Below are 23,409 nucleotides of genomic sequence, written 5' to 3'. Positions count from 1 at the left end.
AAATAACAGCCATATTGTTTTTATGATAGAAATCGACATTTTTACCTCTGATGTAGTATATCGTCAGAAATGATATTGCTCAGGCGATTTATAGAAAAAAAGTAAAGTAATATTTCAAAACACTACTTTTAAACTCTTTACCCATGGAAATAAAACAGTTCTCTTCGGGAGCTGTCTGAAATTGTTCCAGTTTTATTTTAAAAAATAAAATAACTTCAGAAATAAAGTAATATAATCCGCATCCACGGAACTCAAAAATCAGTAAAATAAATTATTGTTTCTTCTTGATTAACTATTCATTTTGTACCAGATAAGAGCTCTTCAACAGAAATTTTTAATGAGCTTCAAACTTGTAAACGGCCTTCGTGAACTGATATAAATAGATTGTTTTATTTCATTGTTTTGTCCCTTTAACATGTTGCACATTATGATGATTAGCTTGAATATGATATTAGTAACTTTAAATTAAGCAAATTTAATTACTGGCTATATTGGTTTCAACTTTACAGGTATTATCAATAGCCCATAGTGCTCCTAGCCGATGGCAAATTCTCAAGGCTTCTACTAGAAGCCTGTGTGTGTGTGTGTGTGTGTGTGTGTGTGTGTGTGTTTGTGTGTTTGTGTAAGTGTGTGTGACCGTTGACTGATATAAACACAGTCATATTTCAAGAATTCACAGACACCCTCGGTGAACGTGACAAATACGAACAAAGTGAACGGATGATAAACGAGTCACTACGACGCGTCGTATTTCTCGTCTGTTTCACGTTTCGATCCCTGTGGCGAGATCTTCTTCAGGATTCCAATAGTGTCCCCGGATGGGCAGTCACTAATTGAGACCAGTGGAATCTAGGAGAAATTCCCACCAGAGGGACTGAAACGTCGAACTGTGAAAAGTTTGGCGGGGAATACGACTCGGTCTAAGGACTCAGATGATTTGGTCATCAATGACAACTGCCGTGAAAGCCGGCAGACTTGTACGAAGTGAGGTAAACTGGCGTCGGCGCTGGGCCGCTTACCGATCTTGATCGCGCGCTCCAAGTCGGCGTCCTTGTCGACGTAGACGTGGCAGATGCCCTCGGCGTGGCCCAGCACGGGGATGTGGCCGCTCTGCTCCTGGATGGTGCGTACCAGCTCGCTGGAGCCCCGCGGTATCACCAGGTCGATGTGCCGCTCCATCGCCAGCAGGTCGCTGATCTCCTCTCGCGTCGACACCTGGCGGTAAACGTCACGGCTGAACAGTACCAACAGATATTGCATAGTGCAAACAATGATGACGTACTTGTATTGCTGAAACGCTATTCCAGAACCCAGTAGCTGCAACGAAAATTCGGTTTTCTGTATTTCGTGCTGTATCTTACGCCGTAACACATACATTACTTACGAAGTTCCATTTCCCTTTTTGGTTAGGTTGTTTACACACTCTCGTACGTATGATGTCGCTCAATCCGGTGATAGCTTTAATTCTCGTGCTGGAAGAAATTTTCATTACCAGTAATATTATATCAATGACGAAAGGTTTGAAGTCCATCAAATCTCTCACATTTTCTTATGGAGTGGGGGCATATACAGGGTGGTCCATTGATGGTGACCGTGCCAAATACCTCACGAAATTAGCGTCAAACGAAAAAACTACGAAGAACGAAACTTATCTAGCTTGAAGGGCGAAACCAGATGGCGCTATCGTTGGCCCGCTAAATGGCGCTGCCATAGGTCAAACAGATATCAAATGCCTTTTTTTTAAAAATAGGAACCCCCATTTTTATTACACATTCGTGTAGTACGTAAAGAAATATGAATGTTTTAGTTGGACCACTTTTATAGCTTTGTGATAGATGGCGCTGCAATAGTCACAAACATATGGCTCACAATTTTAGACGAACAGTTGGTTACAGGTAGGTTTTTTAAATTAAAATACAGAACGTAGGTACGTTTGAACATTTTATTTCGGTTGTTCCAATGTGATACATGTACCATTGTGAACTTATCATTTCTGAGAAGGCATGCTGTTACAGCGTGATTACCTGTAAATACCACAGTAATGCAATAAATGCTCAAAATGATGTCCGTCAATCTCAATGAATTTGGCAATACGTGTGACGACATTCCTCTCAACAGCGAGTAGTTCGCCTTCCATAATGTTCGCACATGCATTGACAGTGCGCTGACGCATGTTGTCAGGCGTTATCGGTGGATCACGATAGCAAACATAGCAAATATCCTTCAACTTCCCCCCACGAGAAGAAATCCGGGGACGACACATCCGGTGAACGTGCGGGCCACGGTATGGTGCTTCGACGACCAATCCACCTGTCATGAAATATGCTATTCAATACCGCTTCAACCACATGCGAGCTATGTGGCGGACATCCATCATGTTGGAAGTACATCGCCATTCTGTCATGCAGTGAAACATCTTGTAGTAATATCGGTAGAACATTACGTACGAAATGAGCATACATTGCACCATTTATGATTGCCATCGATAAAATGGGGGTTATCATTCCTCCCGTAATGCCGCACTATACATTAACCGCCAAGGTCGCTGATGTTCCACTTGTCGCAGCTATAGTGGATTTTCCGTTGACCAATAGTACATATTATTCCGGATTACGTTACCGTTGTGGTGAATAAGGCTTCGTCGCTAAATAGAACGTCCCGTAATGTCCCTTGTGCCCAGTGGCAGAACTGTACACGACGTTCAAAGTCGTCGCCATGCAATTCCTGGTGCATAGATATATGGTACGGGTGCAAACGATGTTGATGTAGCATTCTCAACAGCGACGTTTTTGAGATTCCCGATTCTCGCGCAATTTGTCTGCTACTGGAGTGCGGATTAGCCGCAACAGCAGCTAAAACACCTACTTGGGCATCATCATTTGTTGCAGGTCGTGTTTGACGTTTCGCATGTGGCTGAACAATTCCTGTTTCCTTAAATAACGTAACTATTCGGCGAACGGTCCGGACACTTGGATGATGTCGTCCAGGATACCGAGAAACATACATAGCACACGCCCGTTGGGCATTTTGATAACAATAGCCATACATCAACACGATATCGTGCTTTTCCGCAGGTGTAAACGGTCCATTTTAACACGGGTAATGAATCACGAAGCAAATACCGTCCGCACTGGCGAAATGGTACGTGATACCACGTACTTATACGTTTGTGACTATTACAGCGCCATCTATCACAAATCGAAAAAGGTGGTCTAGCTAAAACATTCGTATTTCTTTACGTACTACACGAATATGCAATAAAACATGGGAGTTCCTGTTTAAAAAAACGCAGTTGATATCCGTTTGGCCTATGGCAGCGCCATCTAGCGGAACAACCATAGCGCCATCTGGTTTCCTCTTTCAAGCTAGACGAGTTTCGCTCTTTGTAGTTGTTTCGTTTGAAGCGCAGTTCGTGAGATATTTGGCCGCTCACTATCAATCGACCACCTTGTATACTACTGAACTCGATCTGTCCGTTGAGTTCGATGGGAAGCTACAGCAATAGGCTACATATCAGCACATTGTTCTCTCTTTCTTTCATACCGTTTTCATCCATGATGAGCAGAATAAAACACCGCTACAGAAGCCTACATTGCAATTATTGACAAACCACTAAAAAAAAAAAAAAAAGAAAACGTAACTCCGCGTTTAGTATCAGTGAAACGTGCGATGCTAACCGTCCGCAGAGTTATCTCCTGCCATACGGAGTCACGTGAATGCCGTGTGGAGACGCGTGTTGTCAGCTTTTCGGACGCTGGAGTCACGGCACAGTAACTCAACTGGCATCACGAGGCTGAGTGCACCCCATTCCACTCCTCCCAGCAAGGAAAAATCCCTAGCAATACCGGTAACTGAAAGCTCGTCATCCGCATGGCAATTAGACGCGAAAACCACCCAGTTACGTAGGAGGACCGTCGAAGTGATCACAGATAAACTAAATAATAAGTGGCACAATGTCACAGACAAATGCCGTGAATTCTCTGCGTTACTAAGAGCGCTATTCATGTGAGACTGGTGACATGGACACAATCTCTGGCAGCATGACATAACGGTGACGTACGCCGACCTGTCTCAAGCCGTTTATTAATTATACACTGTCACAACAACAGCACTCATCACGGTCTGTTGTTTCTGACGAAAACGGTGGAGGATTTCGCCGAAATTTCAAGATTTTACTCAGATTCGACGTGGCAAGAGAACAGAGAATGTTTCATACGACTGAAAATCACTTGGCTCAGGCACTGACATGTTACTGTCGTATACTGACGGATGTTATATTCACAAATTGAATAATGGTTATGTTGTGACAAATGTAATTTTGTGCCAAAACAAGACTCGAACCCATATCTCTTGCTTATTGTGCGCAGTCTCCTTAAAAAAATGCGTGAGAAATCTTATGGGACTTAACTGCCAAGGTCATCAGCCCCGAAGCTTACACACTATTTTACCTAAATTATCCAAAGGACGAACACACACACCCATGCCCGAGGGAGGACTCGAACCTCCGCCGGGACCAGCCGCACAGTCCATGCCTGCAGCGCCCTAGACCGCTCGGCTAATCCGCGCGGCCGCAGTCTCCTTATTTCAGTGTAAATAATTGCTTTTATGTATTTGCCCTCTGTTCATATCTGACCTTCTGGTAATTCTACCCCCCCCCCCCCCAGGGAGGACGGTTGTTAATTCAAATAATAGGAGGAAAAACGTAATTGACAATGTTTGGGCAGATTTTGGAAGCGAGTTTGGATGATATAATTGATTAAGGCGCCTACTCACGATAAAAAGAAGATACTGATTTGTTTAACGATCTACCACAAATTTTCATTTGTCACAATATATTCATTAAAATGTAAGTTCAGTTTTTCGGAGTGGATATCAGTGGTAGTATTCTATATAATTCCATATAATTGATTACAATTGGTTCTATCAATTTCTTCAATTCAGTGAGTTTTTATTCTATTAATGTTAAACTAAATAACGTTTACTTTTTTACGGTTTCGATGTCATAGTCCTCTACAGCAAATCAGGATATGGTATCCCTGCAAATAAAAGATGTTAGCAATACTTTTAAGCCTCGTCGATGTTTGATGAAATTACTGTACCTCTAACTTTATTCGCACTCCTGCTAATCGACTGAAAATTTATATCTCTGATGAAAAATTGTTGATATGTCAGGCAATATTTTACCAGTCTCTTTGACCGAGTTCGCTTACGCGCCTGAGCTAGAGTTTGCCAGTTCGAATCCTGATGTTGGAAGAAAACTTCGTCAGTAGAAATGCAGAGCCATAGGAGGATAAGTGCTGGCAAACTGCTACAGATCGCCAGAACGTGCCCTAATGTTCTTGAGATAAACCCTAGGCCTATGTCCACGGTTCTTTCAACTGACGGCTTTGACTCTGTTGATGACCGATTGTCATAAAGAGACATTAACTCCGACAGATCCACTGGGGTCACGTGAAGTGTTTACGCTGAGCTCTGTTAGTTGTTCTCACGCTTTTCCGTTGTCTTCATTTTATAGTCATCTATGTAAAGCAAAAAACTACCCAATCACTCATCGCGGACGTCCACACGACTCAGACCTGGCCCATTATAGGTTGGTCGGTGAGTGCAATTGAAAACTACCCTTGAACCTTACCCTGATAATCCATCTTTTCTCACAGCTTCATTCTTGGGTATAGGATTACTTCAGTAATTTTTATGCAGGCTACACTTACCAGCGAGATGGCGTTGGTGGCTCCGAACGGCTGCAGGGCCTCGTGCACCAGCTCCATGAGGGCGGCGTTGCTGTGCGCCGCCTCTTTGCCGCCCTTGAGCAGCAGACCGTTGGCAGAGCTCAGCGCCAATGCTGCCACCTGCCACAACAAAAAAAATACTCGAAGAAGCTGTTTCAGTCAGCCCCGGCAATGGCGCAAGACCGTCAGGCAATTACGAACAGAATTATTGAATCATACATGAAGCCTACGTGACGGCGCGACGGTGTCAACTGAGACACTTCGATTGCCATAATAACTGTTAATATGCACGAAGTTAAGGAGCATACACTGCCATAAATGGAAAATATTACACCATGAGGCAGCAGTCTCATATTTCTCTATCTTTGAAGAGATATTCAATACATAGCAGGCATCAAACCATTAAATTTTCATTGTGATCGAAACTAACGTCCGTCATCAGCATCAGTATGTGTGAGTCTCACAGGGACGAATACACAGTATTCGTCGTGGTGTGGAGGCGAAAATCCTCCGAACATCAACTTCAAGAATTTTTGCTACGTCTGAAACACGTTCTGCCTCGGTTCTTGAAGACGCTGACTGGAGGGGCGAAAATTTTTCTATTGCACCTCAGGCGTGCTGTGTGGCTGACAAATGAGACCGGGCAGGTCATTCCTCAAAGATGAAATGCACTCTGACTTCTTGAGTTATCCTTCTGGAATATGTAATTTGGCACCAAGCTCATGGAGGGTATGACAATATGTTTTAACATTATAGCCAAATTTTGGGCCGGCCGCGGTGGTCTAGCGGTTCTGGCGCTGCAGTCAGGAACCGCGGGACTGCTACGGTCGCAGGTTCGAATCCTGCCTCGGGCATGGGTGTGTGTGATGTCCTTAGGTTAGTTAGGTTTAAGTAGTTCTAAGTTCTAGGGGACTTATGACCTAAGATGTTGAGTCCCATAGTGCTCAGAGCCATTTGAACCATTTGAACCAAATTTTGGCAAGCAATCAGTCTCCACTCAACAGTTATCACATCATTCGATTTGGCACTGTCAGATCAGAAGACAGGCGATCTGTTGGGTTAAAATCTGTGGATAAAATATCCTATGACAAGATCACTAAAAGTCCTTCATTGATTACTACTTTTAGCCCACTGACGTGCCATCTTCGGACATCAAATACAGAAAACTGCATGAAAGAAGTGAAAACAGTATCATCATTTTCTATTTAAACTTCCATGCTACGATACGTATCAATAAAAATTATTACTTAATCCAGCCTGAAGCAGCCACCTGGCGTTATACGTAGTCATAATCTGTTGAGCTGAATCGCTCTTGTTGTCATGTAAACACAGAATTTTTTTTTGTAGATGCTGACAACAAAAAGACATCCAAAATCATTTGGTAAGTGGTATTGAGCTAGAATCTTTTCCTAAAGTAGGTCGTCATGTTTACATAATTTACAACGTTAGCTATTAGTGTCTCCAGTGCTCATATTGCCACACTTCGGTTTAAATGCAAGGAGATCGATAGTAGTAACTCTCATACAGTCCATGTGTGGGTGTAAATATGGCATATCACTCCCAATGCTAGCTACAGGAACAAGGAAGTAGCTGTATTACGACTGTCAGAGAACTGGCCACATATGTAGCGTTAGCGCTACACGTGAACACTAACTGCCAGATGGCAGTTTTACAAAGTCGTGCCTCTATAATAAAATAAAGAATTGTAACTAACCGAACTTCTATTAGATGTACGCCATATCAAGTGTAGGAATTATGTGCAGATCTACAATCTTTAACAACCATGTAACGAACATAAGCTGTTGGTTAAGTAATACACAAGCAGGACAGTGTATTGTATGGAACTGGGGCGTACAAACGACGGAGAGGTTTCGTCCCCGCCTCAACCCCATAACAGGCTACAGCAGTCCACTCAGCCCACCGCCGCCCCACACCAAACCCAGAGCTATTGTGCCGTTCAGCCCCCAATGACCCCCCCCCTCCCTCCCCCCACCGGGAAAGTGTCACACCAGTCAATGTTTGCGTGGTAGAGTAATTATTGTGTACGTGTACGTGGAGAAAGTGTTTGCGCAGCAATCACCGACATAGTGTAGATCACATAACTAATGAGGAGGTACTGAATAGGTTTGGGGAGAAGAGGAGTTTGTGTCACAACTTGACTAGAAGAGGGATCGGTTGGTAGCACATGTTCTGAGACATCAAGGGATCACCAATTTAGTATTGGAGGGCAGCGTGGAGGGTAAAAATCGTAGAGGGAGACAAAGAGATGAATACACTAAACAAATTCAGAAGGATGTAGGCTGCAGTACGTATTGGGAGATGAAGAAGCTTGCACAGGGTAGAGTAGCATTGAGAGCTGCATCAAACAAACCAGTCTCAGGACAGAAGACCACAACAAAAATATATATATTGTCTTTGAAATTATTTTTGTAATGTGACTGAGAGTTAACTCCCTAAGCAATATGACTTGGAACTGTGAATATGCCTTGATAGCTTTAAATAAAGTGACGTCAAAACAAGAGAGAAATAACTCTAATAATACGATGATTACTGTTGTGTTAGATAATTATATACTCTGTCTCTCAGTGATTAATAACGCAACATTACTACACACATAAAAAATTTCTGCATCACCCCGATTCCCATATCCTGAAGATAGATGTTGACTGTGCATATTGTATTACAGACACAGTCTCGTTGACTCTTCAGAGATGTCACTAAAACCGCCCAAAGATGTAAACAACCATGTATGAGCCGCGCCTATTAGACGGAGGGGAATCCGACAGCCGATCCGTTTCTGTCATTCCACCAGGAAGGAGTTACTCGGTTAGTGTTGTCTTAAGTTCAACCCTGCCTAGGCGGTCAATACCGCAGTTTGATCGCGTTCCCATTGTTACTTTGTGCCAGGAAGGGCTCACAACAAGGGAAGTAACCAGGCGACTCGGACTGAGCCAAAGTGACGTTGTTCAGACATGGAGGAGATACAGAGAGACAGGAACTGTCGATGACATTCCTCGCTCAGGACGCCCAAGAGCTACTACTGCAGTGGATGACCGCTAGCTACGAATTATGGCTCGGAGCAAACCTGACAGCAACGCCACCATGTTGAATAATGCTTTTCGTGCAGCCACAATCAGACTGTGCGCAATATGGTGCATGATGCGCAACTTCACTCCCGACGTCTAGGGCAAGGTCCATCTTTGCAACCACGACACCAAGCAGCGCGATACACATGGGTACAACATCATGCCGAATGGACCGCTCAGGATTGTCATAACGTTCTCTTCACCGATGAGTGTCGCATATGCCTTCAACCAGACAATCGTCGGAGACATGCTTGGAGGCAATCCGGTCAGCCTGAATGCCTTAGACACATCGTCCAGCGAGTGCATCAAGGTGGAGGCACCCTGCTGTTTTGGGGTGGCATTATGTGGGGCCGACGTACGCCGCTGGTGGTCATGGAAGGCACCGTAACAGCTGTACGATAAGTGAATGCCTTACTCCGACCGATAGTGCAGCCATATCGGCAATGTATTGGCGAGGCATTCGTCTTCATAGATGACAATTCGCTCTCCCATCGTGCCATCTTGTGAATGGCTTCCTTCAGGATAACGTCAGTCCAATGTCAGTGTTGGCGGGCCCAGGTGAGGCGTAAAGCTTTGTGTCGTGCAGTCACAAGTGGACCTCCGAAAACCCATATCGATGATGTTTCGTTGAATGGTTCGTACGCTGACAATTGTTGACGGCCAGCATTGAAATCTGCAGCAGTTTGTGGAAGGGTTTCTCTTCTGTCACGTTGAACAATTCTCCTCAGTCGTCATTGGTCGCTTTCTTGCAGGATCTTTTTCCGGCCGCAGCGATGTCGGAAGTTTGATGATATTCTGGATTTCTGATATTCACAGTACACTCATGAAACGGTCGTACGGAAAAATCCTCACTTCATCGCTACCTCGCCATTGTAGCAGCAGGAACCGATCTAACAACTGCGTGAGAGACTTGTCTTATATAAGTATTGCCGACCGCACCTCGGTATTCTGCCTGTTTATTTATCTCTGTATTTGAATACGGATGCCTATACCAGGTACTTAGACACTTCGGTGTATATAAAGAACTTAGGAGACTATCCGAGCAACAGTCTTGGATTGTTTGCAGATGAAGCTGTCGTTTAGTTTCTAGAAAAGTCACCAGAAGAGCAAAACAAATTTCGAAACGATTTACAGAAGATATCTAAATGGTTTAGAATTGGCAATTGACACTAAATAATGAAAAGTGTGAGTTATCCATTTGAGAGTTTAAAGGAACCCATTAAACTTCGGTTACACGATAACTCATTCTACTCTAAAGGCCGTAAATTCAACTAAATACCTAGGAATGACAATTATGAACAATTTAAATTGGAAAGAAAGCTAGAAAATGTTGTGGGGAATTGTGTTTTATTGGCAGAACACTTAGAAAATGTAACACATCTACTAAAGACACTGCCTACACTACGCTTGTCCATCCTCTTTTGGGGTATTGCTACTGGGTCTGGGATCCTTACCAGCTAGGATGAACGGAGTACATCGAGAAAGTTCAAAGAAGAGCAGCACGTGTTGTATCGTCGCGAAATAGGGGAGAGAGAGTCACGGACATGATGTAGGATTTCGGATGGGCACCATTGAAACAAAAGCGTTTTTCATTGCGTCGGAATCTTCTCACGAAATTTCAGTCACCAATTTTCTCCTTAGAATGCGAAAGTATTTTGTTGACGCCGACCTACATAGGGAGAAACGCTCAGCATAATAAAGACAGGGGAATCAGAGCTCGCACGGAAAGATATAGGTGTTCGATTTTTCTGGCGCTATTCGAGAGTGGAGTAATAGAGAACTGTTGTGGAGGTGGTTCGATGAATCCTGTGCCAGGCACTTAAGTGTGATTTGCAGAATATCCATGCAGATGTAGATCGAGTTATACCGTAACCAGAAGTAGAGGTGCCAGTTTCAATCAGCGTTAGAAGTGGCTTTAATTCAAACCAGTAAATAGTTGGATAAAACCTAAATTGTAGAACTGAGCCATTAGATGTTACATTAAGAACAATTAGGAAGATCTATCTTCATGAATATAATTCAGTACTTTACACCTAGGTATTTTCTACAGGTTATATCATCAAACAGTACCACATACGATACATACCAATATAGAAGTTGACATTTGAACAGTAAGAATTATCTCGGTTTATTTTGAAATACGTGTCTGTGAGGAAGTTAGCTTATAAATTATAGCTTTATATCACTTACCAAGTGTACTTTGTGTGTATTTATTTTTATCACATCCTATAAAATTCTTCATTGTGTTCATGACAACAAGAGCGATTCACCTCAACAGATTATGACGATGTGTAGTACCTGGTAGCCCACGCACAGTGAATTAAGTGATAATGTTTATTGGTACGTATCATAGAATGAAAGTTTAAATACAAAATGTATGATACTGTAGTTCACTTCTTTTATGCAATTTTCTGTATTTAATATCAGAAGATGGATCTTTTAGCGATCATGACACAGGATTTCTTATCCACACATTTTATCAATCCATTTGTCATATCATTTACCCCCTTCTCCCCCCCCCACTATAATTCCAGGAGATGGAGAAATACAGCGTCACAAGAATCGCTGCGTCCTGTGGTATTTCATCAGGCCACTTATGGACAGAAGCGAGACTCATTGCTGAACACTATAGAATGGTACTCCCTGTCGCATTTGACTATAAATCTATACCATGAAAATCTGTCAGCGGTAAAAGACGCATGGAACTCGTCATTTTAACACAGAATCCTGAGCCGTGCGCTTGCTCACAGCGATACCATTGTCTCTGCAACCCTTTTGGACTTCGTTACCTATGTACGGTTTCTCTGGCGTTTCGGGAGGTGCCACCTTTGCGGTGCCTCTAGCTGTCTTACGCGTGTTCGCAGCTCGCACTAGAGTTCTGTCTGCTGGAGGCTGATTGAAGAGTCTCTCTGGATCGTGGCTGAGCTTGCTAGCCGTGCAGGACTCCTCGGCGCGTTTGGATGGCAGATGTTTACTTTGAGGAACGTGCTTACAACTACTGAAGATTCGCCGTTTCCCTATACCTGCACGGTACCGTGCCATACTCTGCAGTTCGATTAGACCTGTTCCTTGCTTAGCTTGGTTGGTGGTCTTGGCTACATACACTGTCCTTAATTCTCCCAGGTCTGACGCAGAAATAACGGTGCGCACCACTTCTTCTGAGCAGTTACGTGCCCATCGCGGTTCATGAAAACCCTTGTGCTTTGCTACTGATCTACATGCGATGTTCTTGCCTAAGCTAATTAGGCTTGTGCTGCTGGCCGTTGTTTTGGTCGAAGACCTTAACGTGGATCAGTATCCCGGTAATAAGTACGTGCCTGAGTTAAACATTTATTCTGTTTTGTTTTGACTCGTTTTGTTTACGAAAGACTTGCTTTTACCTGCACTACCGGTGCGTCTGTTTCCTAAGTTTAGGTATCATTATTTTTTGTTACTACCTCTTAATCTTGATTATTACTTGCATTATTGGTGCGTATTTCCTTAATTTTTTATGTCTGATAACCTTGATCTTTAGATGCACTGCTGATGCAGATATTTTCTAGATTTGGGTGTCTTTAAAAATTTTCAATGTCAGTTAATTTGATGTCATAGATTTGCCTTTATCTGTACTACTGGTACGTGCACTCTGCTGGTTTTTCATCATCAGTTAAGGTTAAAAGCCCCATGAGTGCCTTGTAATTTATTTACTTATGTGAAATTTATTCTGTAAACAAATATTTGTGGTCAGACAGTTTGAGTTGTACATCCTTGTTTCCTCTGTCATGGTTTGGGGGACAGGTGTGCTATTTTGATTATGTAAATTTAATGTATTTTCCGTGTGTGTGTTTTAGAATCTGTAACCGTTCGAGGTGTGGGCCGAACTCGTATCGGTTATCGCGCGTTTTTTAATTCGTACGTTTCAGCCCCATTGTTTTGGAATTATCCTTGATTGCTGTTGTGAATTATTACGCCTGTTGATTTGCTAATGCTGTCCTTCTTATTGTTAATCCAATGTAAGAGCGTTTGTAATTTTGACTGTTCTGTTGTATTAGAGGTTTTTGCGTGCACATAATGGTCTTTGTAATATCAACCTCCAAGTGGCCAAAACTGTTGTGAGATCCAGCAAGCGCCCTTGAGACGATCTTCTAATGGTTCACAGTGTTTGTTTGGTTTCAAAATTATCTTTATTATTATGGAAACTGTATTTTTAAATAGGGGCACTGGAGGAAATTAAGTGTAAGTTTAAAGATTATTTACTGTATGCTCGTCACCTTACCACTCCCAGATCCTAGCTCCCTACCATTTAAGATCTACTAATCTGTTCCCGACAGCTTGTGGCTACATTCTGCCTGCAGTGTCTGACCAACTTTCAGCTGTTGACATCCGTCTATCCGTTAGAGCCAATCGAATACTCCTACTACATTCTCTCGGTGTAGCCCTTCTCGAACAATCCTTGCCTAGTCTTCCTTTCACAATTGCGCTCAGGCCACCTGTCGCAAACCATTCTGCTGTCACTGCGCGAGGATCCATCAGTAGAAAACTCCCTTGTGCTTCATGTCAGTGATTCGATTTTTCTGGAATTCCAAAAAAGAGTAAAAAAAAGTAAAAAAATTGTGACGATAAGTCGCACGTCCAACGTTCTCTGTGTATACTGTGTTGTGATCCCTACTGTAAAACTTCTGATATCATTAGACACAACCAACAGTCATCATGATCTCACATCACTCTTCGTCTGGAGGAATGGTTTTTTTTCTGGGCTTGGACCACTGAAAATAACCGTGCATAGGGACAAAATTTAAATCAACATTACCTACAGGCACGGAAATATTGGAATATAGTTCTGGTAGCTTTCGATCGAGGTGTAACACTTTCCTATTGCGTCGTTGCTCAGCCAGGTCATTTTATTCTTTACAATAGGCCTTTTTCGGCAATTAGCCATCCTTAGATTATCTGTAAGCAAATGGTACATAATTTGAAGAATATTTCTAATATTATAGGTAAATATAAGATCAGCTTACCAAACACAAATCAGTCTTAGTTCATAAACTGAATTGGGCAAAGTTAAATTACCAATTTACTCGAGCCCAGTCATATACAAAAGTCAAAGCAAAGAATGCGGTAAATTCTACATAGTCTGTTAGAAATTTCAGTTTTAGATTCCGTGAACACAATACACACAGCGACAACAATCCGTCTACTTTTTTTCCACCACTTAAAAACAGAAAATCACGCTACACGTAAAATCCAAAAGACCACGAAAAAACATTTTGGAAGAGATGCTGTTTACGTAACACAGCTGCCCACTAAAAATAATTTCATAAAATCGACCTAAAACACAAAAAAACATCGAAAACTCTTGAAATTATCAGTCAGGACAGAGACACAAAAAGTATTACGCAACATTCAAAGATTACTCAAGACCACCAACGATAATACCAACAAAAATTACCGAAATTACAGCTCGATAAACAAAACTTATTCTTGCCATACAATATCAATGTTGTACCTGTTAAATAAGCAGTCACATAACTATAGCTCTAAGGAAAAGGAACACAGTCTGAGAATTATACGAGATAACAAGTCACATGTAGTACAAAAAACTGTTATTAATCCAAGAACGCTAATGGAGTGTGGTTAAAACAAAGAGACAGAGACAGAACCACGATTACGCATGGATGTCAAACCTATCTGACGTATGTAACAAATTTCATAATTATGTTTTCTAATTAATATCTACCTAAAATGTTAAAAATATTGTATCAAAATTACGTACCGTTTACTTACAGATAATCTAACGATGGCTATTTACCGGAATATGCCTATTGTAACAAATAAAACGATCTGATCTAGCAGCGTTTTTGGAATCGTAATTACATAATGTCCTTAAAAGACATATACAACGTAGTGGGCTCAAAAAACTATAAATGAAATACGTGTTTAAACATATCCACAGGATTGTGCAATATTGTGAACACCTGTTTACTTACTTCTCGTTTAATTTTATACATTATTGTCGTGCACTTACTATTTACATTTATGTACGTCTACGTTGTACTGTCTACATTGATATGTTTTACATCACACGACCGTTTATTGCTGTAACTTCGTTTTACAGCTTTCATAACCTTGAGGTAACAATGTACGATTAAACAACAAGCAGTTACATACGTGAAGTAAGCAGCACTGACTGACGCTGTCATAGCTGACCACAAACAACGAAAAATTTGTCTCACAGATCCCTATGTGAGTTTATTGCTATTTCGCAAACACAAAAGTTTCGATCTCATTTGGCATAATAGAAAGCATGAAGGGGTTGCTCCTTACATTCCAGAGAGGAACTAATTGAGGTGAATGCAGATCTAATTTCTTCACGGTATGCCATAGCATAGTCCGGCCCTAATTCTATCTCAACTAAGTCTGCCCTCTGTCTCTAGTTGTCATGACGTCACTCTTTTCCATTTTACAGTCCAAGACATGACAGTGAATTCTTACACCAAGGGTAGCTGACGCTCAGGAGGGAGGACGGTATACCTTCCAACAACTTCGGCAGTCGTTCGAAAGAGCAAGTACTGTGAAAGATGGCCATGTCCCAGCACTGGACCTACGCAGCGAAATGTGTATATGGGGGGATTCCCAATGGCTAGCCGGGTGGCCGAGTGGTTCTAGGCGCTATAGTCTAGAACCGCACGGCCGCTACGGTCGCAGGTTCGAATCCTGCCTCGGGCATGGATGTGTGTGATGTCCTTAGGTTGGTTAGGTTTAAGTAGTTCTAAGTTCTAGGGGACTGATGACCTCAGAAGTTAAGTCCCATAGTGATCAGAGCCATTTTTGATCCCCAATGTGACATTACAACTGTCAACATCCCGCAAGCAGTTACATCGACATTATAGCTGAGTTTAGCGTCATCGGTAAACTGCATTTAACGTTAGGAATTGGAGGTCGTAGTCTGACGCTGACTTACATCAATTCTTAGTGGAGATGGTCGCTGCTGATGGAAGATTTGAATCTAGCGTAAGTACATCAATTTCATCTCGTCCGGGTCCTCCCTCCCTCTCAAACGTTGGTGTGCAAATTATCAAGTCCATTTCTTTCGTGGACGTACTGGAGTCAGTCTTCCACAACACCGACGAACCTAAAATACTACCTATTCACAAGTGATGCGTGTACCTGACTTGTTCCTTGTGTGGCCTAACTGGTGAGACTGGAACACTAATGGTTCTGTCAGTTCTGCTGTGCTGTTCTGCTACATCCCTAATATTTAATTAACTGTTTTATGTAAGGAAACAAGATTTTCGACAAATGGACAAGTTTTTTGAAAATATGCTCAGTGCTCGTAATTTTTAAATCTACCGATATGCTGAAACAACAGCTTTTGTAAAAAAAATCTAACTTTAATCAATTTTAATAGCGTTGTATCTCTGTTCTCGGTGTCAAACTATGTGTGACACATCTCGACATGATGATACTAAAAGTGTATATGCTAACAATGAACCTTTCACTGGACGTTGTCCGTATTCGATGGTTTGACAATTAGCCAATCTGCTGTCTTATTTTAGGATATTTTACTATCAAACAACCGCACTTGAAAATTACTACTGCTCTGCACACTGGGAATATCAGATGATCATAGACGGAGCACGGTCTCAGACTGTACGTGGATGAGAAAGGAAATCAGCCTTGTCAGTAATATTAATCTCACTGCTACTTAATGCGAATCCAGTGCTTTAAAAATGGAGGCATGTTGCAGTCTGAGCGGCTGTCGAAAAATGTACTGATGACGTTGCCTCGATACCATGTGGCCGATTATTTCGCCACTGCGAACAGCGCAGAACTAGACGTTGGGTTAAATTTGTAAACAAACTGAATCCCAACTGTACGCACCAAGACCAGACTGCTTGCCACACATATTACCGGTTGAGTATGTTTGTACTGTAGTTAAACAACATGTATGTCAACAATGTTCGTCAAGCGGGTCCTGTCACGCATGGCAGTGAAGAGTTGTTTTTTTTCTTACACTAAACATCATACGGAGATATATTTGAACTGCAGATCTTGCTGACTTCTAAAATACACTCCTGGAAATTGAAATAAGAACACCGTGAATTCATTGTCCCAGGAAGGGGAAACTTTATTGACACATTCCTGGGGTCAGATACATCACATGATCACACTGACAGAACCACAGGCACATAGACACAGGCAACAGAGCATGCACAATGTCGGCACTAGTACAGTGTATATCCACCTTTCGCAGCAATGCAGGCTGCTATTCTCCCATGGAGACGATCGTAGAGATGCTGGATGTAGTCCTGTGGAACGGCTTGCCATGCCATTTCCACCTGGCGCCTCAGTTGGACCAGCGTTCGTGCTGGACGTGCAGACCGCGTGAGACGGCGCTTCATCCAGTCCCAAACATGCTCAATGGGGGACAGATCCGGAGATCTTGCTGGCCAGGGTAGTTGACTTACACCTTCTAGAGCACGGTGGGTGGCACGGGATACATGCGAATGTGCATTGTCCTGTTGGAACAGCAAGTTCCCTTGCCGGTCTAGGAATGGTAGAACGATGGGTTCGATGACGGTTTGGATGTACCGTGCACTATTCAGTGTCCCCTCGACGATCACCAGTGGTGTACGGCCAGTGTAGGAGATCGCTCCCCACACCATGATGCCGGGTGTTGGCCCTGTGTGCCTCGGTCGTATGCAGTCCTGATTGTGGCGCTCACCTGCACGGCGCCAAACACGCATACGACCATCATTGGCACCAAGGCAGAAGCGACTGTCATCGCTGAAGACGACACGTCTCCATTCGTCCCTCCATTCACGCCTGTCGCGACACCACTGGAGGCGGGCTGCACGATGTTGGGGCGTGAGCGGAAGACGGCCTAACGGTGTGCGGGACCGTAGCCCAGCTTCATGGAGACGGTTGCGAATGGTCCTCGCCGATACCCCAGGAGCAACAGTGTCCCTAATTTGCTGGGAAGTGGCGGTGCGGTCCCCTACGGCACTGCGTAGGATCCTACGGTCTTGGCGTGCATCCGTGCGTCGCTGCGGTCCGGTCCCAGGTCGACGGGCACGTGCACCTTCCGCCGACCACTGGCGACAACATCGATGTACTGTGGAGACCTCACGCCCCACGTGTTGAGCAATTCGGCGGTACGTCCACCCGGCCTCCCGCATGCCCACTATACGCCCTCGCTCAAAGTCCGTCAACTGCACATACGGTTCACGTCCACGCTGTCGCGGCATGCTACCAGTGTTAAAGACTGCGATGGAGCTCCGTATGCCACGGCAAACTGGCTGACACTGACGGCGGCGGTGCACAAATGCTGCGCAGCTAGCGCCATTCTACGGCCAACACCGCGGTTCCTGGTGTGTCCGCTGTGCCGTGCGTGTGATCATTGCTTGTACAGCCCTCTCGCAGTGTCCGAAGCAAGTATGGTGGGTCTGACACACCGGTGTCAATGTGTTCTTTTTTCCATTTCCAGGAGTGTACGTTTGTATCTAGGACGTCATACTGATCCGAGTTTTCAGTCAAACAATTTGAGTGATACCGAAGCATCAGTATACCAAAGTAGGCACGGGAAAGGCCAGTGTTTATTATGTTTGATAGCCGTTGCACTCACTTGGCTTGTGTTTCTAATGTATCTGTCGATCGCGTCACGTCGCTCTTCTCAGTTCTGAGCACACAGTGAGCACGTGAAGATGTCTAGAAAACAGTGTCTTTCACCAATTATGGAGACCTGGTGAGAGTCTTCACCTGATGTTACGCAGCCCACCTAATGTAACGGTCATGTGTTTTCTTCTTCATGACAGTTCTCGGCTGCACTTTTCAGGGGCACTGAAGATGTTCCTGCAGCACTTTAGATGATAAATGTTTGGTCTTCCACAATACAGACCCTAATTGGTTCCCTCTGAGTATAATCTCTGCTCACATGAACCGATGGCTATAAAGACAACATTTTGGCACAGACAACGAGCTTTAGACCAGTATAGAGAATTAGCGGAGAGCATTGACGGCTGGCTGCCTTCTATGACATGCGGCGACTATGTAGAGAAATAACTGGAATGTGTAGCTAACTGTTGCAAATAAAATAGTTTTGATTTTCACAATGGTTTCCATTTAGCGACCGATCGGACCATACTTCCCGAAAAGACCTTGTATATACCCATTTCAGTGTGTTCGTTGCTTTTTCTATGCTTCTAATAGTCTTTCCGCAAACAAGTCACGTAATTTACTACCTGATGTTTTCTACACGGTCGTAACTGCACCACTAACTGAAACACGCGTATCAGTAGAGACTACCGAGCGAGGTGGTGCAGTGGTTAGCACACTGGACTCGCATTCGGGAGGACGACGATTCAATCCCGCGTCCGGCCATCCCGATTTAGGTTTTCCGTGATTTCCCTAAATCTCTCCAGGAAAATGCCAGGATGGTTCCTTTGAAAGGGCACGGCCGACTTCCTTCCCCGTCCTTCCCTAACCCCATGAGACCGATGACCTCGCAGTTTGGTCTCTTCCCTCAAACAACCCAACCCAACCCAGTAGAGACTTACCGTTTTGCGTCCACTCGTCCACACTTCATCACGAGACCTGCTGCCCATAGGAAAATAAGCATTGATGGCTTGCTCTTGCCACATGTACCTGGAGGTACTAACCAACCGGAAAACATACTAATCCTAATAGCTATAATTATTGGTCTGCAACTGAAGTAAATACTAATGTAATGTTGTTAAATACGGTGTCCTCAGTCACCAGTTGTAAATAATATGAAAAACAATGATCGTATAACATATCCTCAAAGTACACTCGAAGCTTCTCTCACGACGTTTTGCTAGAAACTCTCCAGTTCAGTTACGAAGTTGGCCTGATACTCCGTACGCACGTATTTTGTTCATAATGCGAAAGTGTAGAACCGGAAGTGAAGGAACACGGTATCAACGTGAATGACAGTGTCTACTCCCTTCTATGTCTCCTGACCAAAGAGAGTTATCTGGACCTGACACGATTTTTGTTTGCAGGATGCAGATTGGATTTTCGAAAGATCGCAGTACTCGAGCACAGAACTTGTTCTCTGATTTCGGGAGCTGACAGCGGAGACCGACAGAACAGACTGGTAATCTTCCCCCCTGCCTCCTTCCCCTCCCCATCCCCCCTTACCCCCTCCCAGACGTTACCCCTCGCCTCCCCCCTGCCCCCTCCCCCATCCGTCCTCCACCTAGGTTCGTCTATTGATGCCGTAGGGTTTTCAATGACAGTAGTTCTGGATGTATTTTTGATGTGCATTTCGTGCTGTTGCATTTTTTTTTCTTTTTGCTTCCCAGTTGATTAACATGCTCGATAACGAAGAGCGCATGAGAGAAGTGGAAAACAACAACATAGCGATAATTGAGCGATCCCGGTGGTGTGATTAATGCAAGTGAAATTCGAAAAGTGCTTTTGAATAACCAGGATAGTGGAGTTTGCGCAGGAACGTTAATAAATTCTGTAGTGATTATGGAAGACTAACGAACAAAACTAACGAACATCTGATTTTCGTTTTCAGAGATTAATGAATAGATGTTAATAATTCCTCAGAGGATAATACGGAACCTAACGAAGCAGAATAACTAAGTGAGAAGTGGAAGTTCATTTCTCGAAGTTAATGAAGGAAGGTCCTGAGCGACGACAGAAATGCAGATCCAGGTCACTGCTGGAGAGCAGCGAGTGTTACTCAGCGGTCCCAGAGGCGAAGTAACGTGTCCGAATCCAGACTGATGCTGCTTTTCATGTTCACGTTAAGTCATCTCGGAACAATCTCTGTGTACTTAAGCAAGAAGCATATAAATGTTTGGCTTCCTGGATGCCGCTGAGAATAAGGTTCTTCTGGGACAAATAAGGACTTCAAATGGAAACACATATAATACCTAACAGCTCTGGAGTCATTCTGAAACTTTCGGGTCATATGTGTTATTTTTGTAGCTTACTAAGGGGAAAAAAATGATCTTCCGAAAATCTACTCTACGGTAAATACGGTAGTGCAGGGTCTGTATTTGACAGTATTTGCAAAGTCTGGTGCAATGTTCCTTTGCACACGCATGCATTCCCAAAGAAACAGATACTTTTGATGATTTATAGCGGTATTAAATCATGAAGTGTATACGCATTTGTGAATACGGTACCACCACAGCTACACCAATACTGGAAACAAATGAAAATTTGTGCTGGACAGGGGTGCGAATCCGTATTTCCCACTTTACCGGACAGGTGCCCTTAACAGACTCGGCTACCCGAGCACGCTTCACGGACAGGCCCACAGTTTCATATGAAGCAGTGTCTGCTACCAACAGTTCTCGCACAATTATGTGGTTTCCGCACAGGGAGAGATTAATTTAGTTTTCGCGTCAGCAGTGTAGTCGAAATGACCTTGCCGACACGTAGGTCCACCCACAAGTTTCACTGGAAAGCTTTCACACACACTCCACACAGTACCGATCTCTCCCCAAGCGATTTCCATATATGTGGGGCCCTGAAGAAAGACATTCGTACTACGAACGAAGAGGTGTACGCCTGCATACAATCATGGTTCTGTAGGCAGCCGCAAACGTTATTCCACGAAGGCACTGAACGTCTCGTCTCCCAATGGGATAAATGTACTAATAGTTATGGCGCTTAATTTTGAAAGAATAGATAGTTTATTTACTTTTCTCCATGTGTGCCGTTTACATTTGACTGTCCTCTTATACTAAGCACCGAGAATAATCAATCTAGACGCTGTTAAAGCACTTTTCCTGCACTCGACCATCAGACATCGATGATCTATGGTCTGATTTAAATTCGTTGATATCTTACGTTTAAGGTTCAAAGTTGCACCGCTGACGCTAAAAGCGCTCCTCCGTTCCTAGCAGCGATAGAAAATTACTGCAAAGTGTCAATCTACTACAAAAATCACTTAAAAATATCTGAACTTTACGTGTAGTATAGACGTCAATAGTCTTTCTAAATATTTCAGTTAGTTAAAGTTAGATATCACACAGAGAAAACTAATGAACCCAGTGAAATTCTGTTCTTTCGCGATCAGAATAGCTCCTTAGTCAAGATTTTTCCACAATTTCGTACAGTATTTTGCGTTTGCTATATCTGAGCTTCGGAATACAGCTTCTGTTTTCAGTTTTGTAGGTATTTAACTCGAAGCAAGTATGAAGCTTCAACTCTATATCCTTACATACACAGACTTTCATAGGGTTCGGAGCTCTTTAATGTCTCTAACTTTGTTTAAAATCTGTTGTTGATATTTATTAGGGCTGGAGTTATTTCTTTAAATAAGCGAAATATTCGCGTCTGGGAAGATTTCCTGCTTGAAAATTGCTAGAAACAAATCTTTACTCAGCGGAATTGGCAGCAGAGTTTGAGTCGTCACGCTGCCGGGCTCCAACTGGTGTACGAGTATTTCATGGCGGGAGCGGTGCAGCACGCTGGCCGTCCACAGAGGTGACAAGAGTCATGATAGCGAGATGCACACTTAAAGCTGGCGATAGTATCTCGTAAACGAGGTATAAAACGGCAGTGCATTGGCGGAGCTGTCGTTTTTACTCGGATAATGCGTGTGAAAACATTTCCGACATGATAAATATCGTAGGGAATTAAGAGACTTTGAACGCGGTATTGTAGTTGGAGTTAGACGCATGGTCATTCCATATCCGAAATCGTTAGGGAAATCAATATTCCGAGATCCACTGTGTCAAAAGCGTGTCGAGAATACCAGATTTCACGGATCATCTCTCACCACGAGCCGCGGCCAATGCTGTCACTTAACGAACGACGGAGAGCATCAGCGTTTACGTAGAGTTGTCAGTGCTAACAGACAGGCAACAATGCGTGAATCACCGCAGAAATCATCGTGGGGTCTATAGCGACCGTACCCGTTAGGACAGTGCCGCGAAATTTGGCGTTACTTGGCTGTGGCAGCAGACGGTCGATGCGAGTGTCATGGACTCCTGACCATATCGGCTGGACGCTAGACTACTGAAAAGTCGTGGCCTGGTGAGACGACTCCCGATTTTAGTTGGTAAGAGCTGATGGCAGGGTTCAAGCGTGGGGCAGATCGCACGAAGCTAAGGACCCAAGTTGCCAACATGGCACCGATCAAGTTGGTGCTGGCTTTATAATAATATGGGCTGTATTCACATGGAGTGGACTAATTACTGACTGGAAATAGTTATATTCCGCTACTTGGAGACCATTTGCAGCTATTCATGGAATTCATGTTCCCAAACAACAATGGAGTTTTTATGGATGACAGTGCGCCCTGTCACTGGGCCACAATTGTTCACGATTGGTTTGAAGAATGTTCTGGACAATTCGAGCGAATGGTTTAGAGTCTCGATTGAGACTTTTTATTTATGGGACATACTCGAGAGGTCAATTCCTGCAAAAAAAATCCTGCACTAGCAACACTTTCGTAGTTATTGACGGTTTTAGAGGCGGCGTGGTTCAGTATTTCTGCAAGAGACTTCCAACGACTTGTTCAGTCCTTCCCACATCGATTTGCTGCACTGTGCTGGGGAGAAGAAGATCCGACACGGTATTAGGAGGTATTCCACGACTTTTGTCACCTCAGCGTATATCCTGACAAG

General features: G+C 43.5%; 1 protein-coding gene across 1 annotated transcript in view; it reads right to left on the bottom strand.

The window, feature by feature from the left end:
* Positions 1-23,409, bottom strand: part of LOC126088855 (delta-1-pyrroline-5-carboxylate synthase) — a 221,391-nt gene that overhangs the window by 42,689 nt on the left and 155,293 nt on the right. Inside the window, exons 10-11 of the mRNA XM_049906867.1 lie at positions 5,712-5,849; positions 1,020-1,215 (exon numbers count right to left, since the gene is read on the bottom strand). Of these exons, the coding sequence (XP_049762824.1) occupies positions 1,020-1,215; positions 5,712-5,849 (334 nt within the window). The remainder of the gene's footprint in view (positions 1-1,019; positions 1,216-5,711; positions 5,850-23,409) is intronic.

This window comes from Schistocerca cancellata, chromosome 1 (assembly GCF_023864275.1).
Source record: "Schistocerca cancellata isolate TAMUIC-IGC-003103 chromosome 1, iqSchCanc2.1, whole genome shotgun sequence".
Lineage (NCBI taxonomy): Eukaryota > Metazoa > Arthropoda > Insecta > Orthoptera > Acrididae > Schistocerca > Schistocerca cancellata.
Note: the sequence above shows the minus strand (reverse complement) of the source record. Positions and strands in the feature narration are given on the sequence as shown.